This window comes from Peromyscus eremicus, chromosome 5 (genome assembly GCF_949786415.1).
Source record: "Peromyscus eremicus chromosome 5, PerEre_H2_v1, whole genome shotgun sequence".
Lineage (NCBI taxonomy): Eukaryota > Metazoa > Chordata > Mammalia > Rodentia > Cricetidae > Peromyscus > Peromyscus eremicus.
Window position 1 is genome coordinate 64,336,419 of NC_081420.1, and position 20,275 is coordinate 64,356,693.

At 42.7% G+C, this 20,275-nt stretch overlaps 1 protein-coding gene across 1 annotated transcript in view; it reads right to left on the bottom strand.

Annotated features, from left to right (window-relative positions):
* Window positions 1–20,015, bottom strand: part of Itga8 (integrin subunit alpha 8) — a 180,223-nt gene extending 160,208 nt beyond the window's left edge. Inside the window, exons 1-2 of the mRNA XM_059263596.1 lie at window positions 19,654–20,015; window positions 18,906–19,039 (exon numbers count right to left, since the gene is read on the bottom strand). Coding sequence (XP_059119579.1) covers window positions 18,906–19,039; window positions 19,654–19,859 — 340 coding nt within the window. The 5' untranslated portion in view covers window positions 19,860–20,015. The remainder of the gene's footprint in view (window positions 1–18,905; window positions 19,040–19,653) is intronic.
* Between the last annotated feature and the right edge of the window lie 260 nt (window positions 20,016–20,275).

Sequence of the window (20,275 nt, forward strand, 5' to 3'; positions counted from 1 at the left end):
CTCTCCTCTCTCTCTCTCTCTCTCTCTCTCTCTCTCTCTCTCTCCCTCTCCCTCTCTGTCTCTCTCTTCCTCCCCCTCTCTCTTTCATGCATACACACACACACACACACACACACACACACACACACACACACACACACAGAGCAATCCTTTCTTTCCTTTTTTTGTTTTTTTGAGACAAGGTTTCTCTGTGTAGTTTTGGTACCTGTCCTGGATCTCTCTTTGTAGCCCAGGCTGGCCTCGAACTCACAGAGTTCTGCCTGGCTCTGCTTCCCGAGTGCTAGGATCAAAGGTATGCACCACCACTGCCTGGCAAGCAATCCTTTCTTATTTTCAACTTCTCTAAATAATTTCCTTACAGCATGTTTGTAAACGGAGGCTGTGGTCCTCATCCTGCAGTCCCCTCACTTGAGTGATGATGAAAGCCGGGAAGTTGTGAGTTTGAGGCCAGTCTGGGCTAACTAGTGAGACCCTATCCCAGAACCAAATAACAAACAAACAAACAAGGGACAAAAGTGGTGCAAAATACCTGTTTACACTGTGTAAAGATGTATCACTGTGATTGGTTCAATAGAGACCTGAATGATCAGTAGCTAGGCAGGAGAGAACAGGTGAGATTTCCAGGGAGAGAGAGGAACACTGGGAAGAAGAAAGGCAGAGACAACAGAGAGAAGAGGAACCAGTCAGACGTACAGAATGGGAGAAAGGTAACAGCCACATGGTAGAACATACATTAATAAAAACAGGTTAATTTAAGTTATAAGAGCTAGTTTTGAACAAGCTTAAACTAAAGCCAAGCTTTCATAATTAATAATAAGTCTCCATGTCATTATTTGTGAGCTGGCAGTCCAAAGAAAAGTCCGACTACACAAAAGGACTGATTATGCAGCTCATCATTAGAGTGTTTTTCTGGTATGCACGAGACCCTGAGTTCTATGCCAACATCAAATAAATAAATAAGGCTGTAAATTCTTTATTTCAAGCTGAAAAATTGTTAGGTTATTTAAACATTTTCAAACAGTGATATATTTTGCATGAAACTTCATTCTTCGTGGATCTTAGTGGTAGGCACTAAGCAGTATTGCTAACAATGGCCTGGAGCACTTTCTCTATTATTTGCCAATAGGATTCTTTCATATTCTGGGGGATGTGGAAGATCTCAGAAAATGATCTGTAACTGGTTGAAAGACAATTTGTCATCTATGAGTTGTATCAGAGATGAGAGGTTCTTTCTAGGGTTCTTTGTGACAAAGATGAGCCACAGAAGTTTCTTTTCTTCTTTTTTTTTTCTTTTGGTAACTGAATATAGAGTTCTGTAACAGGGCAACTGTAAGGACATTAGAATCCAGTTTCCTGGATATACTTTATGCTCATCATGGTAAACTCATTCAGCCGTTCACAATTTAAGGACAGAAAAATAAATTATTCTATTCTGAAAATTGTGAAACTTTTAAATTCATTTGTCAAAACCACAATTTCAGTGTTTTTCTCCATACATAACCAAATATTAAGATGCTTAAATGAAACAAGTTTGTGCCTTTAGAGCTTAAATAATAATGTTCATATGTATGCGTTTGGGAAAGCAATAGTAAAGATTACATTACAATATTCCTATTATATATTTTCCTGTCCTGGATGAGAACATAATTTTTCTATAATTATTTCCATATATAAATCATCTTCCATACAACAGAGAACCGTTCCCAGCTCCTTGTTTTGAATAACCATAGTAGTTAGCCAGTGCAATTTAGAGTTTTGTTTAGCAATAAAAATGAATGAGTTTTCTACATGATACAATGCTATTTGAAATGTTTTTCATATGTAACTTGACTAAAGTTTTATATAAAGTTTGTTCTGGAAATACATATGGACTTTTGCTGGGACAATGTAAGCAATTTTAGCGGGCGGGAATTCTGATGATTTATATGGTGCAGCTAGAGAAGCAAGAAATTAGAAATGAATAAACAAACCAAAGAGCTCCCCAAGAGAAGTTATATTCCATCTGTAGAAGAGCAGCTTAGAAACAAAAACAACTCCCAGGTGTGGCACCTAGGCTGAGGGGCGGAGTTGACTGTGGTTGGACTGTAGTGATGGAACCATCAGCTTTAACCTCAACTTCTGCAACTCACTTTGCTATATTCACATTGGTTGGGATGGTTTTCTCTCTTACCTAACAACCCCAGCTATGGACACACACACACACACACACACACACACACACACACACATACACACACACACCACTCTTCAGCTCTGTCTCTCTATATCATTTTCTCTGATTTAAGCTTTCCTTGACCTACAAAATGCACACATTTCAGTCAAATATGGAATCTTTCTGCACCCCTAAATTCTTTTTAATTTTCTGCTGCTAGGACACCTCTGCTGTGGGATGTTCTGTATGGCAAATGTGTTGCTAATTAGTCAGTAAATAAAACACTGATTGGCCATTGGCTAGGCAGGAAGTGTAGGTGGGACAAGGAGGAGAATAAAGCTGGGAAGTGGAAGGCTGAGTCAGAGAGACACTGCCAGCCGCCACGATGACAAACAGCATGTGAAGATGCCGGTAAGCCACGAGCCATGTGGCAAGGTATAGATTAATGGAAATGGATTAATTTAAGCTGTAAGAACAGTTAGCAAGAAGCCTGCCATGGCCATACAGTTTGTAACCAATATAAGTCTCTGTGTTTACTTGGTCGGGTCTGAGTGGCTGTGGGACTGGCAGGTGAGAGAGATTTGTCCTGACTGTGGATCAAGCAGGAAAACTCTAGCTACACACCTCTACTTGGAATAAAACTTCATGCACTGGTTTCCCAGGACTAAAATACTGCATGGACAGACTGTTGTGTGGTCCACAGTTGCAGCCCATCATCACTCTCGGTTTACTGCTTTTCTAAATCTCTCTCAAATCTCAAATCTCAAGTCGCTGCATTTCTTTCTGTCCCTGCTGCTGCATCCCTCATGGCAGCCACTGTGCCCTTCAACTGCAGCTGCTGACATGGCTTCCAGGTGAGCCGTTCTTGCCCAAGTTTGCCACCTTCAAATCTATTCTCAATGCAGTGGCAGAGATTTCTCTCTACTGGCCATATAGAGTCTTTATCTTGCCAGGGTCATTCTTGTCACTTCCAACCAACGTGACTTTAATTTAGCTCCTTGAATTTTTCATACTCATTCTCCCTCAAACCCCTCTTCTAGATTTTCTCTTTCTCTTAGAATTCTCTTTCTCTCAAGGAATTATCTGGGTCACATGTCTTGATTGTGGGTCCAGCTTTACAACCAAGAGCTTCCAATATCCTTATGTATCACATTTAGTGGTCAAAAGCATGGCGTGTTTCTGTTTAATGCCCAATCATTTATTTATTTTTATTTACTTTTTATTTATTCTACGTGTCTTTCACATCATGTATCTTTTTTTTTTCTTTTGGTTTCTTGAGACAGGTTTTCTCTGCGTAGTTTTGGTGTCTGTCCTGGATCTCACTCTATAGACCAGGCTGATCTCGAACTCACAGAGATCCACCTGGCTCTGTCTCCCAAGTGCTAGGATTAAAGGCGTGCACCACCACTGCCCGGCTCACATCATGTGTCTTGATCCCATTCATTCCCTGACTCTTGGCATCCACCCTCCACCCCTGCACCACTCCCCCAAACAAAACAAAATTCAAGAGAAAAAAGAAAGATAATAAAATGAAATAATAAAAATAGGGAAAAAATAAAAAAATCTCAACATAGAAGCTGCAGTGTGACCCAACAAGTCACACCATATACCCCTTTGTCAATAGATCTCTACTTGCAAGTGTTCATTGCAAAGAGTCATTGGTCTGGTTCAAGGCCCCTCATCTCTACTACTTGATCGATGCTGGGCCCCCACTAGGACTCTTCCTGGACATCCCACTGCTGCCCTGTGTTGTGGAGATCCTGCAGCTTCAGATCTGCAGGTCAGATTCCTTCACGTGCTCCAGCAGATCATAGATAGGTTGGATGTCAGAGCAGGCCAATTCATAACCCTGAGTCTGGGCCTGGGCAGCTGTAGGGTTGGCCACCAGATGGAAAATGTGGACAGCTCTCCCATGGTTACAATTTCAGGACTGGCTCACCTACATCTCTGCTAACAGGGTTGGCTCTATTGTGCTGCCCTGGCAAAATGCAGGGCCTTCTGAGTACTGTGGCTAGTGGGGGTCAGGGATGGTACTTCCACTCTTATGACCACAGGGCTAGCTCTCCCACCTGCCTCAGGTGTTGATGGGGGGAGGGGCTTCTTTCCCCCACCCAAGCCATCACAAGACAGATAGGAAATTAGGGCTGCTCTCCTCTGCTCACAACTTTGGGGCTGGCTCCCCCACACCTACACTAACAGGATTGGCTCTATAGTGCTGTCCTCCCAATTGTTATAGCTGGTGGAGGTCAGGGACAGCTCTTCCACTATTATGACCAAAGGGCCAGCTCTCCCAATCACTTATTTGCATTAATTAATGAAAATGTCCCAGAATGGTAGCACCAGAAATGTCACTAGCTGATGAAAATGTCAACATGATCTCAGAGGAATGCTTTTAAATACAGTATCTGATTGGGTTTCAGAAAAAGGGTACAAACTAGCTTCTCTTGGTAGCATTTGAGAATGTATATAAGCTACTTCTTGTTTCTTGGTTGAATACTCCTTAGAATTTCATTTCCTTTGTAAGAAGATGACACAGGAAAAATGACCCCCACCATTCATCTAATGAAACAGTTCATGCAATTTAAATTTTTTTAATATATTGTGTTTGTGTGTGCCTGGGCACATGGGTGTGCATATGCCACAATGTATGTGGAGGTCAGAGGACAACCTTGTGGAGTTGATTCTCTCCTCCACCATTTTGTGGTCCCCAGGGGTCCACCTCAGTTTGCCAGGCTTGTGCAGAAGGCCCCTTTTGCTGCTAACCCATCTCATTCATCCCATATTATGATTTTTTTTAAAAAAAGAACCATTCCTAATGTTGTTAAAGTAGGCACTACAGAATCCAAGACTTCTATGTCTGCATTTATACTTTGGAAGATTAACATCCAAGAGGGAGTTGAGGTTTTCTTTAAGTCTACCCCACCCAGGTACACCCATGCTACAGGGTGAGCAGAGACAAAGGTACATTCATTCCAAACAGTGGTCTATCTATTGCCTGTCATTCTGTCTTTTCAATACTCCATGTGTTCTGTCTGTTTACAGTATCCATGTTTCCTCCTCCTCCCAATGATCTCTCCCTCCTCATTCTCAGCTGATGACGCTGCTTTTTATTTCATTGATAAAATGTGCAGACAAAGTGAAGTGAAAGGTCATTTTCTTCCCGCAATCCATTATGCATCAGCCACTTGCAGCTGTGTTTTATTCCACCTTTCCACCTAGGACTAAGGATGAGCAGCTCTCCCTTCGTGATCCTCCAAGGCTAGACCTTCTGTTATTTTAGAACCCTACCCATTCCCATCTGTGTGTACCACCCTCTCTTTCAGTCAGCATTGCTCCGTTACAGTCCCTCAGTTAATTTCCATCAGATTGCAATCATGCTGTGGTAGCGACTTGATTATTACAGTCCCCTGGCCCCACTTATAACTTCTCATGCTTCCTCTCTCCTGTTATCCTCTCCCAACCTTTTCTTGAGATATTCCCTTGAAGCCACTTTTTAAAAACCAAATACGTAACTTTCAGTTATCAAAACAAATCTTTTCATTCCACATCACATTTGTTGTTGACATCTTGGTTTTCATCTAACAGGTCATTCTATACCTTATACACTCCCCTTTGTACCTGTTATAGCTAGGGTTTCTATTGCTGTGAGGAGACACCATGACCATGGCAACTCTTACAAGGAAAACATTTAATTTGAGTGGCTTGCTTACAGTTCAGAGGTCCAGTCCATTATCATCATGGTGGAACATGGAGGCATACAGGTGGACATAGTGCTGAAGAAGCAGCTGAGAGTCCTACATCTTACAGGCAACAGGAAATGATCTTCTTTGCTGGGCATGACTTGAACATATATGAGACCTGAAAGCCTGCCTCCACAGTGACACACTTCCTCCAACAAGGCCACATCTTCTAATAGTGCCACTCCTTTTGAAGGTCATTTTCTTTCAAACTACCAAAATGCCCAATACTTTTTTAGTGGTTGGGGTGCTCTGGGATTCAGTTTCGACCTAGAGATCAGCTCTTCTCCGTTTTCTCATTTTGCTGCTCTACTCTTGGTCCCCACTTGCCCCATAAGTAAATCATTGTCTTAAATATCATCTACACATGATTGCCAAATTTAAAATCGCAAACATCTTACACAAGACCTGGGTCTATTCAACAACCCATTTGACATTCATTTAGAGGTCAAATAAGCATCTCAAATTTCACATATCTGGATTCAACTCTTGATATTCCCTCCAAGGCATGCTCCTTCTCCACTGTTCCCAGCCTCTGTCCAGTTACCCTGGGAGCTAAGGTTAAACTTTTCTTTCTTTTTCACACTGTTCATCTGATCCAGAATGAGATCCTACTAACCGAAATGTGAAATCCAGCTCCACCCATGTCTCACCCCTCATTGCTCCTGTTCATGTCCAGCTGTACTTCTTTCCTTGGACAGTGGTAAGAGGTCCCTGCCTTATCCCCTTGGCTTCTGTTCTGGCTTGGTGATAGTCCATTTTTTATCCAAAAACCTAACTTATCCTTTAAAAAAACATAATTCCCCAAAAAAAATCCTACTTCCTACCCAAAACTTCCCATTGGTTGTGCATTTCTTTTAGTATAAAATCCAAATCTCAACCCTGACTTTTAAAGTACCATATAATTTAGTGCTGGTCAGAATCCTAAAAGACACAATCCCATGTCTTAATATTAAATGTTTAAATTCTGAAAGATCAAAACCCATAAGATTTATAGTGCCTAAAATCTAAGAGCTCTGCAATCACAATCCTGGAAGATTACAATGCCAAATGTTGAAACACTCAAACTCTCCAAACCACAATTCCCTCTGCAGGAGAAAAGGCAGGAAGGAAAGTCAAGTTCTAGGAAAAGACTTTCATGGTTTGGCTGCATACAGAACGGCTGCATCATGTCGGGCAGAACAAATGCATGGAAGCCTGCTAAGGCATTATTTTGAGTGTGTTTCCAGAGGAGAGTACTGAATCCAAATGGCCTGAGGCTTTTAGAAAGACTTTAGAAGGTTCTGGTTCACTTTACATTATTTTTGCTGTTTTGACTCCATGAAATTGTATTAGCACAATGTTGACTTAGTTTGTATGCATTGTGCATGTACTTAAAACGTCCATGTTTCCTCAGTAGATGAAGAGATGTCCTTTTGTACATTTGCATTTGTGAAACATAAAATGTCTACAGATCTCAGCTCTTTGGGTAACTGTGCATTCAGTGGTGACCCACTGAAGTGTTATTTTTAACTTTGAGAATTTAAGTTTGGATATGTATGCAATGTATTTTGTTCAAATTTACTTCCCTGAACCACCCTCCAGATTGACTGCCCACTGAATCATCCTTCCAACTCCATGTACTGTTTGTTTGAACCAATGAGTCCAGTTGGCTTAGGAGTCAACTGTGGAAGAGGGAGTAGGAAGACTGTATGACGCTGAGGTTCTGGAGGACTACTGGAAAACCATGATTCCCATGAAGTCTTTGATAGATCTTATGAAACATTTTGCTTTAGAGTGTCCATCACAGTATCTCAAATGATGATGGTGAAAAGCTGGCTGTACAGTTACCAACCTTTGTGAGATACGTTTGTGCATTTCCTTTTTAGACCTATGTCATTGTTTTAAATGTGTGTGTGTGTGTGTGTGTGTGTGTGCGCGCGCGCGCGTGTATGCTGCACATATGTGAATAAATACACACAAACAGAGGCCATGGGCCTTCAGGATCATGTGGCTTATGTGGCTTAGGGATCATGGCTCAATCTTGCCTCCAAAGTCTCTCTATCTAATTTTCTCTTCTTTCTCTGTCTTCTCTCTAAGCATAGGCCTTTCTCTATTGTCCACACACCTCCTTCACCTCCAGGTTTTAACCTAGATGACACTCTAAAACACTTCTCTCTCATAGGCCTGACTTAGCTTAGGCCCATTCTCAAGTATTACCCAACTCAATGAAGTCCTATTGACCACTTGGGTCAAGGAAAAATAATAGCCTCCACATGTATACAGACCTACAGATAAGTTATAAATAAATAATAATAAAGGAGAGTTGTGCCTGCAGTAGAATTATGATGTTAGTCACCTGACCTGAAGACAGGCAGGGTCTCTTGCTAATTAATGTGTTCTAGTGTAATAACAGGAGTTCTGCAAAGCAGAATAAAAGAAGCCCAGAAAAGAGCCACAGAGAAACATGTGGCCCACACTGTGAGCTTTAAAAATGGAAAGGGCCACCAGCCAGAGCATGGGGCAGTCTACAGCCTGGGAAAGTCAAGGAAACAGCTCTTCCCAAGAGCTTCCAGAAGGAACATGGCTGTGCCAAGATCTTGATTTTAGCTCAGGGAGACCAATTTTAGACTTGGATTTTCAGAGCAGTATGGCAATCAATGTGCATTGTTTAAAGCCCTGCAGGTGTGTGCTAATTTTCTGTAGTAATAGAAAGCTGATGCTCCACCCAGTCTGAAATCAACACTCATGCAAATACACACACATGCCGCTCTCTGTTCCTCAGCCTGTCACTCTTTTCCTTGCACATACTATAGAGGCAAGGCCAAGGTTCTCTTTGTGGCCATATGCCAGGCTCTAAAAGGTCTGTTTGTGTAATGTCACTAAGTTTTATTTAAAACTCTACTGCTCCCCTTAGATAACATTGTAATAAGTAAATATATGTTGGAAGTAAAAGGTAATTTCAAGGACAAAAGGCATTATGATAGGGATAGGGAAAAGACACGGCAACTGAGTACTTGCCTTACAAACAGAAGAACCTGAGTTCTAACCCCAGAGTCTATGTTTTAAAAGGCCAGGGAAGGTGGTGTGTACTTGTAATCCAGCACTGGAGAAGTAGAGACAGGAGGATCTTTGGCACTTGCTGGCCAGCCATCCTAGCAGGCATGGTGTGTGTGCCGGGGGTGGGGGTGGGGTGGTGGGTGGTGGGGGTGGTGGGGTGGGGGTGGGGGTGGGATGGAGCACTTGAGAAATAACACCTGGTGTTGATCTCTGGCTTCCCCAGCACTAGGATTACAAATAATTTCACTGACCTTACCTTTGTACGTGGGTTCTAGAACCCAAACTTGGGTCCTCAGGCTAGCAGAGCAAGCATTTGCTGATTGAAATCTCCCTTCAGCCTTGGACCCATATTTTCCAGGCAGCCTTTCATTGCACTTACATTCCAATACTCTTAAAAAATTCTATACACTGTTTTGATTTTTTTAATTAACATTAAAATAAAAGTCACTTGTCATATTCATGCTTATCCTTTGTAGACTTCAATTTTATGATTATATCATATTTGTGTGATTTATGGCCTTAACTTCATTGGCTATCATATTTAGGCTGTTGAAATTATTATTATTTTTGTCTTTCTTCTATAAAATGATGTGTGGCAATCTATCTTAGAATTCTAGAAACATACCCCACTGGGAAGTGTAAGAAGAAGAAGCAGGAATTATCAGAAGACCATTTCTGGAAGATAAGATGTTCTAGGTGGCTAAGAAAGGCCACAAAACAGCCCAGTGTGAATTGGAACATGTGTGTGATGAGGAAGAAGTCACACTGTGCTGTGATGGGAAAATAACATGTGTGTGATGAGGAAGAAGTCACACTGTGCTGTGATGGAAAGATAACATGTGTGTGATGAGGAAGAAGTCACACTGTGCTGTGATGGGAAGATAACATGTGTGTGATGAGACAGAAGTCACACTGTGCTGTGATGGGAAGATAAGCTGGTTAAGCAGTGTGGCAAGAGGCTGGCTTAGAATGGAGCCATCTGCCTGAATTTTGGGAGGTGACAATGGAGGCGGCTGAAATGGAACCACAGCCTGGCCGTTAGGAGCTTCCCTTAATAGACCTGGAGTCAGATGTTGGATATAGCATGGGTTCAATACAGTCCTTGAATAACCATATTACTGGAGCAATGCTGTGTGCCCTTTCCTCTGGTCTCAGTGTGTCCAGAAAATCATTATAGATCAATCAAGAAACTTTTACAGTATCCTACAAGCATCTGTGCCCATATGCCAAATACCAGAAATAAAGAAAAATCAGCCTGAAATTGCTAAGTAAATGCTGTCCCGTGCAATTGCACTCATTTTGATATCTAAGACACTGTGCTTGAAGTGAGAACTCAGCGTGGTGACGATTGATGATGGGTCCCACACTCAAATTTCACCAGCTGGGGAACTGCAGGTTAGGACATCTCAAGGAATAGATGTATTCTGACTCAACATGTTTTCATTCACAGCTCTCTTAACAAGTACATTCCGAATATTAACCTTTATTTAAAGAATGATGAAGATGGTCCCACATAGTGATGTAATTGTTCACTCTCAGTTAGGGGAAATGGCCTGCACTCATGGTTCAAAATATGTGTTCTTACACATTACAGTTCTATTAGAGCAGAAGTTATCATAGCCTGGAGACCTGAATGCCCACATGCTCAAGGCAATGGCTACAAAAACTGAATTTGATCATATTAAATATGTAACTTTCTTGTTATATATTGTTCTCCAAACAGGCTTTTTTCTCTTCATTTTTAGGTTTCGCTGTTACTACATACAGGAAAATTCTCTCTTATGTACCTCTATGGATTTCAACAGTTACATTTAGTCAAATGTTCACCATAATAACCAGGAAGCAGAAAGTTCCACCAAGCTGCCCCAACTCCCTCCAGCTGCCCCCTTGAAAGTCAGTTCCTCCCCTTCAGAATGCTCAACAAGCGTTTCAAGAGAGACCCAGTTTTGTAATGGACACCGTATCTTTACAAAAATAATCCAAAGGGCAAAGGATCAGTATCCGCAATGTTTATGGATCTAGAAATGTCTCTCATTTTGATAGACCTCTGGGGTGCTACACTTAGCCTCAGAGGTCCCAGTTCTGGCCTTTCTGCATGGCTGAGATTGAACTGCACTTTCCCCAGACTGTCTGGTGACATTCCTCTGAGATCTTCCCATCTGCATTTCATAACAGTGTAGAACTGGTGTAAGAGGTAGAATGTTTTGAATATAAACCACTTATCAGTGAATCACAGTTTGCCTATCTCAAATCTCCTTATAACATGGCCTACAACTGACATTACTTCTAATCTATTTTAGAATTCATTATGCAGATACACCTCATATGCAGATACACATGTTTTTGGTAAGCATGTGCTTAAATTGAATTTTGAAAAATTAGGCATTTTCATTGAATGCACTAAACATGTTTGTTGGTTTAAAGATGAATGGATGCTTCTAATGAAATCATCATTAGCTTTCTATGTATCTTCCACAAAGATCAGTTTGTTAACTGGACGGTATCAGGTGAGCATACCTAAGAAGACATCTCCACAGTGTGGGCCATGGTCCTCATCCTCATCACAGATGCAGAACTCTCTACACAGGGCTCCAAGAGCACATCTCAGCCAGTCAGCTGGAATGTCAAAATGCAGTTTCCTTCTTTCAGAATAATTTCAAGATGATTTTCAGTATTTCTCTCAGAATGCTGCATCTGTTGCCTGGAGTATTCTTGCCAAGAACCTGGAAGCCTGTTCCCTCACACAGACTTCCAGCTTCTTGAAAGAATTTTGCAGATTAAGCAACAGGCGCCTAGTGTTCATACTACTCAACTAGCCGTGGAGCAGATCTGTTTCCCATTTCTAGTTGGAGTTTCAAGGGCTTCCTCTTTCTAATTGCTTCCTCCCTCTCCCTTGGTTGCTAAGCACTGTGGGGTCCACTGCCTCCTCCCTTCTCCTATCAGGACTCAGTTGTGTTTGTTGTGAGGAAGTCTAAGCCAACAGAGATTCCTTTAGGAATGGGTGGTGGTTGTCTCTGTGAGGCCAGCATATTTGGGCATGGTTGCCATCAGGGATTGTCACAGGAAAAGTAGATGGTCAGTCAAGATTATCATATGGCTAGTAATATTTCTGCATATGCATATGCATTCATATACATGTTGCCTTCCACATGTCTCTATATGTGTGTGTGTGTGTGTGTGTGTGTGTGTGTGTGTGTGTGTGTGTGTGTGTGTATCCATGCATATATATTCATCTGTGTATAAGAGTAGTGAAACTTCACTTATTTTATTTGGTGATGGGATTCAAACTCAAGGCCTTATCCATGCTAAGAAATCACTCTGCCAATCAGATATATCCTTCATCCCATTATCATTCCTTATCCTCATCAATTTGCTGTGCTAAGGGTTGACCCTATGGCTTCCCATATACTTGGTAAGCATTCTGCCACTAAGTGATAGCTCCACCCTAACTTGGCTTTTCATTTTAATGATAGGTCTCAGTTGTCCAAGCTGGACTCAATCTGTAGCCCATTCAGGCCTTGAATTGTCAATATTCTGACCCCTGGCTCCCTTGTAGCTGAGATTACAGGTCTGCACCACCACTGTTGGCTCTGCTGTAGATCCTTCAAATGAGAAGATTATCACTGAGTCCCCTCCCCCACCTTCTTCCTTTCAACTCAACTCTCTGGAGTATGGCTTTCTTCTCTTCCTGAGTCCTATCACATTCATGTTCTTCCTTCTGTCATTGGCTTGAGTAGCTCTGACCTGTATTTTTCCTATTTAGTTGGTGAACTAAACATGATCTTCCCTCACCCCCAGGGATGGGTGCAGGGAGAGGGAGCAGCTGGAAAAGCAAGGCTCCTGTCACCAACATGTTTCCCACCTCACACATGAAGAAAACGGCACAGCCCACACTATCACAAAACAAGCCTGTTCCAGTGCCACAGCCAGATGCTGAGAGCTGCCCATGTTGTGGGCTCAGGCAACACAAAAGAAAACAGATCCCACAAAACAAGGGATTTCATGATCCAAGCACAACCCCAGCAAAAAATCTTGCCGCTCTGGAACTTTGAAACTCCCTAACTGAATTACCTAATATTTTATGGTTTTTCCCCTCTCTTCCCCACAAAGATACTACATTACGGCAAGTTCTAGAAGTCTTTCTTAGTTGGCTTATTCCAGCAGCACCTCCCACCTCTTCCCGTTCCCTCTCACGTGGGTCTCCAACTATGAGTGGATCCCAGCTGTCCAACTCTGTACTTACTACTGTTGTGACAATTGTTACCATATACTAGCACATTCCATTAGCTTTTTCCTCCAAGTGTGACACTTGAGAATCAAAAACTGTCAAATATTTTCATGATGGTGCTTGGTTACAGTGGTCAGCCATTTACCCTTTCATGATCCATAGCTGGAAATGTCTATTTCCTTCATCCCGTTCTTTACCAGAAGACCACTTTTCCACTGATCCTTGTGTCATCCACACATTGCTGTGGAAACTGGAGGGAAAAAAATGAGCCTTGGAGCTTCACATGCATGTGGCAGATGTGAGGTTTTAAACTTTGTACGACAGGGGCACAGTTCAGAGGCAAAAGTGAAAGAAATCGATTCAGCAACTAGGAGGAATTCCATCCCACTGAAGTACGAGGGTAAAACAGAAGGGGAAGAGAGAAGTGCTTCTTTGGAACTCCTTGATTTTGTACAGAGCAGGAAAATTATCTGCTCTTTGCACCTCCCCCATCACCATATGCTTCCTTTAAATCCCTCTTTCTGGACTTGAAAGGACCAGAATTTGATGGTATTCATGCATTTGAAGTCCTGGGCTATTGGGAACTTCCTCTAGTTTTGTGTTTATCACTTGGTATAGTGAAAATGAAATTCAAGTTGATGGATAAGGTAAAAACAAAATGATGATCAGTTAATGAAAAGAATTAAGTTAACAGGTAACTTTTCAAAGGAGGCAGTTAATCTTAAATACATTAAGGTAGGTTCGAAGACTAAGTTACGTGGCTAGCTACTTCAGTGTCTAACCTGAGAACACTTGGTTACATCAGCAAAACAGTAAATAGCGGACATCCCAAGGACAAGTTGAAACAACTTCATTGAAAAATCAGATTTTCTTGGGTGTCTTGCCTTGAGATATAATGAGAAAAGCAGGCAGAGTAAAGACATGAATAGTGGGTAGCATTGCGAGGAATATTGGCAACATAGTGCACACATATGCCTGACACTTTATACACTGTTCCATGGATGCCACCTTGCTCGTGTCCATAAGTCACAGGCCCTATTTTCTCAAGAAAATGCATTGCCTTCCTTTTCCTAGGAAAACTCAGGAGGTAACTCACTGGGGACTCTGAGCAAAGATTCAGTGGGAACTTAAATTATGGGGACATTCCAGCCCATAATTTCCACCAAGAGCAAGCCTTTTTCTAAAACTCTGGCTTCTCCAGATTGCCTCTCAGCTTAGCCTCTTGGAGGAAGAAGACATTAACATTGGGATTTGCAGATCTAGCTGTGGTAGGCAGATGAGGGTGGGGTGAGAGTAAATGGAGGGAAGGTTCACAGTGCTTCCTAGGCTCAACAGACCCAGTCTTGATCCTGAACTTGCGTTCCAAGAAGACCAGCTTTCTCCCATTTCTGGAACGAATTCAGAAAACAGCCCATGGCTGCTACTGTGCCATCATATGGTCTCAGTCCTAGTTTGGGGGTTGGTTTCTTGATTCACAAAATGAGTTTTACATAGTTGTTTTGTGTAAGAGATTAGGAACGATGAACATGAGCACAAAGGGGCTGCTATGTAGTAGTCACCAGTCAAGTTCATGCATCTACAGCGCTGACCGTGAGACCCAGAGTTGGCGGTGCCTGTTGCCACCTTTCAGCCTGGATGCTCATAGTCCCCTCTGCTCACAAAGTCCATGCTCAAGTAGAAAACAACTCTGAGGATTTCTGCTGTCCCTTCTTTGTTTCCACATCTTTGCATCAAATTACAGCTACTGTCAATTCTACTCTCCTGGGCCATGCGAATAGAATAACTGGACAAATTATGTATGGAGTGTCAGCACCTACTCAGGAGCATACACCTGAGCTCTGGGCTTCTGGCTTCCTATCCCGACCTCCTCCTTATTTAAAAAAACAAAATAAAAAACAAAACAACCCACCAAACAAACAAACAAAAACCCTGTTTTTGGACTCACAGTACCCCCTCTTGGCTGACACTGGGATTTTTTTTTCTTTCCCAGAGATTTCTATCTTCTCTTTCAGTGAGATTTCTCTCTTCCATAGGTCATTAGAGTATTAATTCCAGCCTGAACCCTTCATCCCTCTCAAACTCTGTGCAGCCTTTCTCACTCCCACTGCTTTTGAAAAAATAATCTTCTTGGAGCAGAGGAGACTTGGTCAATAGAGAGCTTGACGCTTAAGTGTGAAGAGCACTCCCAGTGTTGGGGAGGGAGAGACAGGGGGATCCATGGGGCTCCATAGCCAGGGAGGAGAGCCAAATCTTGGGGTTCAAAGTTCAGTGAGAGATGCTAACTCAAAGTTATGAAGGTGGGGAGAAATTGCTGAAGATACCCAGAGTCAGCTCTGGTCTCCAGACATATTCAAACACACACACACACACACACACACACACACACACACACACACACACACACACTTTTGTGTAATTACTTCAGGAGTATCCATTTCTTTTTCCCTTCCATTCCTTCACTTTGCTCCATTTATGAATTCTCAATTACTATGATTATGGCTGATAAGTGTAATAGATGCATCTCTCTATCAAGAAAAACCTCTATACAGCTAGAGGCTGGGGAGGTAGCTCAGTAGCACGGCATTTGCCTAGTACGCAAAGCTGCAGGGTTTGATTACTAACCCTCCACATCCACAAACAACAATACAGGAATCCTATACACATTTTCAAAACAACCCCAATGCCCTAGTGCTGAGACAACCTGCTCTCTTCAGAACCGTACAAAGAAGCCATGTACCCCTTCAACCTTCTCCAAGTAACAATGGTCTTTTCTTGGTAGTGTTTTCCTACAATTGCCAAAATTGTCCTAACTTCTCCCCTTCTGTTCTGATGCAAATACAAATCCAGCTACAGTATGGGTTAAGTGCACTCCTGTGGGCCATGCTGGAAATCCAAACACAAGCTTTCAGCATTAGGTTGCTAAAGAAAAGTGAACTCAAAGCCCCAAACAATTGCTTTAGAGTGAATGTTGGAAAATATTAACTACTGTAATTTAACATGGAAAGTTTTGGCTGAAGAGGTCAATTTAAAAGTCAGTTTGATGCCTGAATTCTGTGGCTTTTATCTGTTAAATCATGACATCAGCTGAGATTAACACTTACAAAGATATTCAGGTATCACTTATCTGGGCAGACATCAATTCTTCTTCTAGAAATGAAAAGAAAATGCTAACTACATCCTGACTTCATGCATTGCAGAATGTTCTAGAAAGTTATTAAATTCATTTGTATGACTAGATATTGCTACTTGGTAAAATTAAATCAACCATTTCAAAATTGAAATGCTTCCTTTCTTGAATGCAAATTCAGGAAGTACCATGATTTGTATATTTATGTGTCAAGGTTTGAACTTAAATTACCTTTAAAAAAAATGTAGATTAGTGGCTGGAGAAAGGGCTGAGTGGTTGAGTGCTTGTTATCTTTCCAGAGGACCTGAGTTCAGTTCCCAGCATCCACATCATTTGCCTCACAACTCCCATAACTCTGGTGATATTTTATTTGTATTAAAATGTTATTTGTATGTTAATAAATAAAGTTGCCTGGGGGGTCAGAGCTATTAGCAAGCCATAGGAAAGCTGAGCGGTGGTGGCGTAGGCTTGTAATCCCAGCACTTGGTAGGCAGAGCTAGGTAAATCTCTGTGTGTTCAGGGATACAGCCAGTATTGGATACACATGCCTTTAATCTCAATACCAATCATGGAAAACCTGGAGGCCTATACAGACAGGCCGTGACAAAGGTGGTCATGTGGTTGGGTTTACAACCAATGAGAAGGCAGAACAGAAATTCTATATAAGGACTTTAACACAGAAAGTAGCTCTGGTTCGGAGAGGTAGGACCACTTGTAGGAGGAAGGGTAAGGTTTAGCTCTTAGCTCTCACCTCTTGGCTTTCTTCTTTGCATTGGTTCTGTGTTTCTTATTTAAAAAGATGGTTGGTTACATCTACACATAACTGAAGCTTCAGGTGATCCAACAACTTCTTCTGGTCTCTATGAGCACCCATACACATGCAACATACACAGCATATACAACATGCACACAGATAAATAAAAATAAATCTTAAAAAAACACAAATTCTCTGGTGTCATATAATTAAAATGGCATTGATTTCATGCTTATCTGATCAAATCTTAGATGAAGTCTTTGTGTGTGTATGTGTATATGGTATCTGCATGTGAGCACATGTGTGTGCAGATGTGTTTACCCAAGTAGCATATGTGGAAGCCTGAGTTTGAGGGTCTATCCTCCCCCTGTCATTCTCTGCCTTATTGTTTGAGGCAAGGACCCTCAAGGAAGCTGGAACTCACTGTTTTAGCTGAGATCAGCTCAGGAAGCACCTTAAACCCTCCTGCCTACCACCCACCCAAGAGCTGAGGTCACAGGCACACCCCAGTATGCCCAGCTTTGACAAGGTGCTGTGGATTGCAGCTCAGGTCTCCAAGCTCATTACCCACCAAGCCATCTCCGCAGAAATGTGTTCTTAAACTACAGATCAGTAAGGAGCTCAAACTTCATGGTTTCGCTCACAAAAGGTTTAAATTTTCCAGTTGCTAAACTTGAGTGTAAAAAACAAAGGCTTAAAAACCTGGCATTAAATAATTGAGTTATTTAATGAAATAACAAACAAGATATTGTGGCCATAGATGGGCATGGAAATACAATTTCAAAAATGCTTTTATAAAATATTTTCCTAATTGAGTCATAATTCAAGGTAAGGTTTGTATATTTTTTTTCTTTAAAATTATTCCCATATTCATAGTCCTGGGATTATTTCCCCCTCAACATAAATGATACAAACTGAAGTCACAAGTACATACCACCCAATCAACTTCATCAAAATTCTGTGAAAATGGACATTCTGTATAAATTCTAGATGCACGACATCTAGATAACCACAAATGCACAGGGAAAGCAAGAATGATGTCATAAAATAGCTGTGCCGTGTACAAGGTATTTTAAACAACTGCCCATCAAATCCTGTCATTTGATCTGACATATTTGCGTTTTTGAAAAGAGATATTTATTCTCTGATAATACATATCATTTGAATGCTAACATTTGGGTGGTATAAGCTAAAACACTGATGATAATGTTTTCAAAACATTACTTTTAAATTATTTTCTTAGGACCCAAAGAGAAAACAGCAGACGAAACATAACCAGACTGAATTGTTTAAAATGTATTTTCTTTTTAATTAAATAAGAAACATCTGTCTAGAGATTTTGGAAATGAATGTAATCCATCCACACTCTGCCTGTAGTATTTTGCATTCAATGACCAATACTTTGAAAGAAAATTCTTTCTTTCTGTAAAGAATTAGAACGGCAAGCACTCCAGGTTGCAATCTGGATCTGCTGCAGGGGAAGTCTTGCTTCTGGATTTGGGAACTAGAGAAAGACAAATGCTCTGAAGCGAGTCTTTTTCCAAATCTGTATTTGAGGAACAACCCAATTCTCTCTACAGTCAAGGTAAGGTGGTAACTCTGCCTGACCTTGAACTCACAGAGACCCACCTGCCTCTGCCAATTAAGTGCTGGGATTAAAGGCGTGTGCCACCACGCCCCCACAAAGTTGTGTGTCTTTCCATTCCTCCCAAGCATCCACTTCCCGGTTAATGCTCGCCTCTGAACAGTAAGGACACGGAAGTTACCAGTTGTATCCAAACACTCAGATTTACGTTAGGAGGGCAAAGAGAACGCAAAGTTTCTGCGGGGATGAGCCAGGGGCCACAGTGCAGGAAAGCATCACTTACTGGTGGTGTCAAACGGTATCTGCTTGCATTGTGCAGACCCCTCTGCCGGCCAGGGACAGTAGTAGACAGCTCCCCCTTCCACGATATCCGGCTGGCTAGTGTTGGCTTTGGGCGCCCCCACCAAGACGCTGGCTCTACAAAAGGGTTGGAGAAAGTCACTCCTCCGGGATCATAAACCTGTGTGCACGAAATTCAGTCCGTAGCAGCGTGCCCACCCGACTGCAGCAGGGGTAGGGGGACACAAACAGATTTACAGTGGAAAGACTGTCAAACTAGGTTTCCTCTTTGGAAGACTATGAGCATCCGTTTTGAAAGAGGCTGCTAATGGTTCTGAATATCTAGATGGAGGTCGGTGGAGACTGATGGGGAAAGCAGAGGACAGATCCCAACCGCTTGCAACCTAAGGCGCTTGCACCCTGACCTTAGTTGATACAAGATTAGTAGAAACAGACTGTGTTGTAGTCTTTATTTTTAAATTGAATCTGTCTGGCCCCATTCTCTCCTTTGTATAATACTCCTGTCTTTGAACCCGGACTTACATACAAGTGGAGCGTCTCCAAGGTTCACAGGGCTCGTCTATCTAGCATGAGCCATGAGAGAAGTTGGTAGCAGGCAGAGAGCAGAATCTGACCCGGAGTGGGCAGTTGGCTGGAATCTCAGATACACTGTCCTCCGAGGTTGCGGGGACGGCGAGGAATAACTGGGACGGGACCCGGGAGCGCGTCCCCAACCCAACCCAGCGACTTACGTGCGCGCATCAGGTATGTAGAAGTCCAGTGAGTAGCCGAAGTAGCTGCCCTCGGGGCCAGTGTACACCGTGAGCTTGTCCACATCCAAATTGAAAGCCAGCGACGCGGGGGACCACAGCATCCCCAGCGCGGCCGAGACGCAACAGAGACGAGCGAACGGAGGCGCCCGGTTTCCCGGGGGACCGCGGTGGGTTCCCGCAGACATCGCCCTCCGCCCCGAACGCTGCCCACCCGGGATCGGGAGTCGTGGAGTCGGAGGAAAAGGCCTGACGCTCCCCAGAGGCCGGTGTCCCGGGTCGGTGAGTTCGGCGCGTCCACTGTGACAGTCCTGGCGTCCTGTGCGGCCCGGTGATCCCGCGGCTCTGGGGCTTACAGCGGCGGGTCCCGCGCTCGACCTTCTCCAGCCTAGGGCCAGCGCGCTCTCGGCGCCCTCCAGCGGCGGGTTCCCAAGCTGTGGGCCGGAGCTTGCGGTCTAGGACAGGGGCAGACGCCCATGCCTTGGTGAGCCTGCTGGATTTCTACAGCAGTTGTGATTTTAAGGCCATCTAAATCTCATGGATGCCACTTCAAGCCACTGTTTTGCAAAAGTAGTGTTCCATACAGGAGGAGAGCATACTGTTT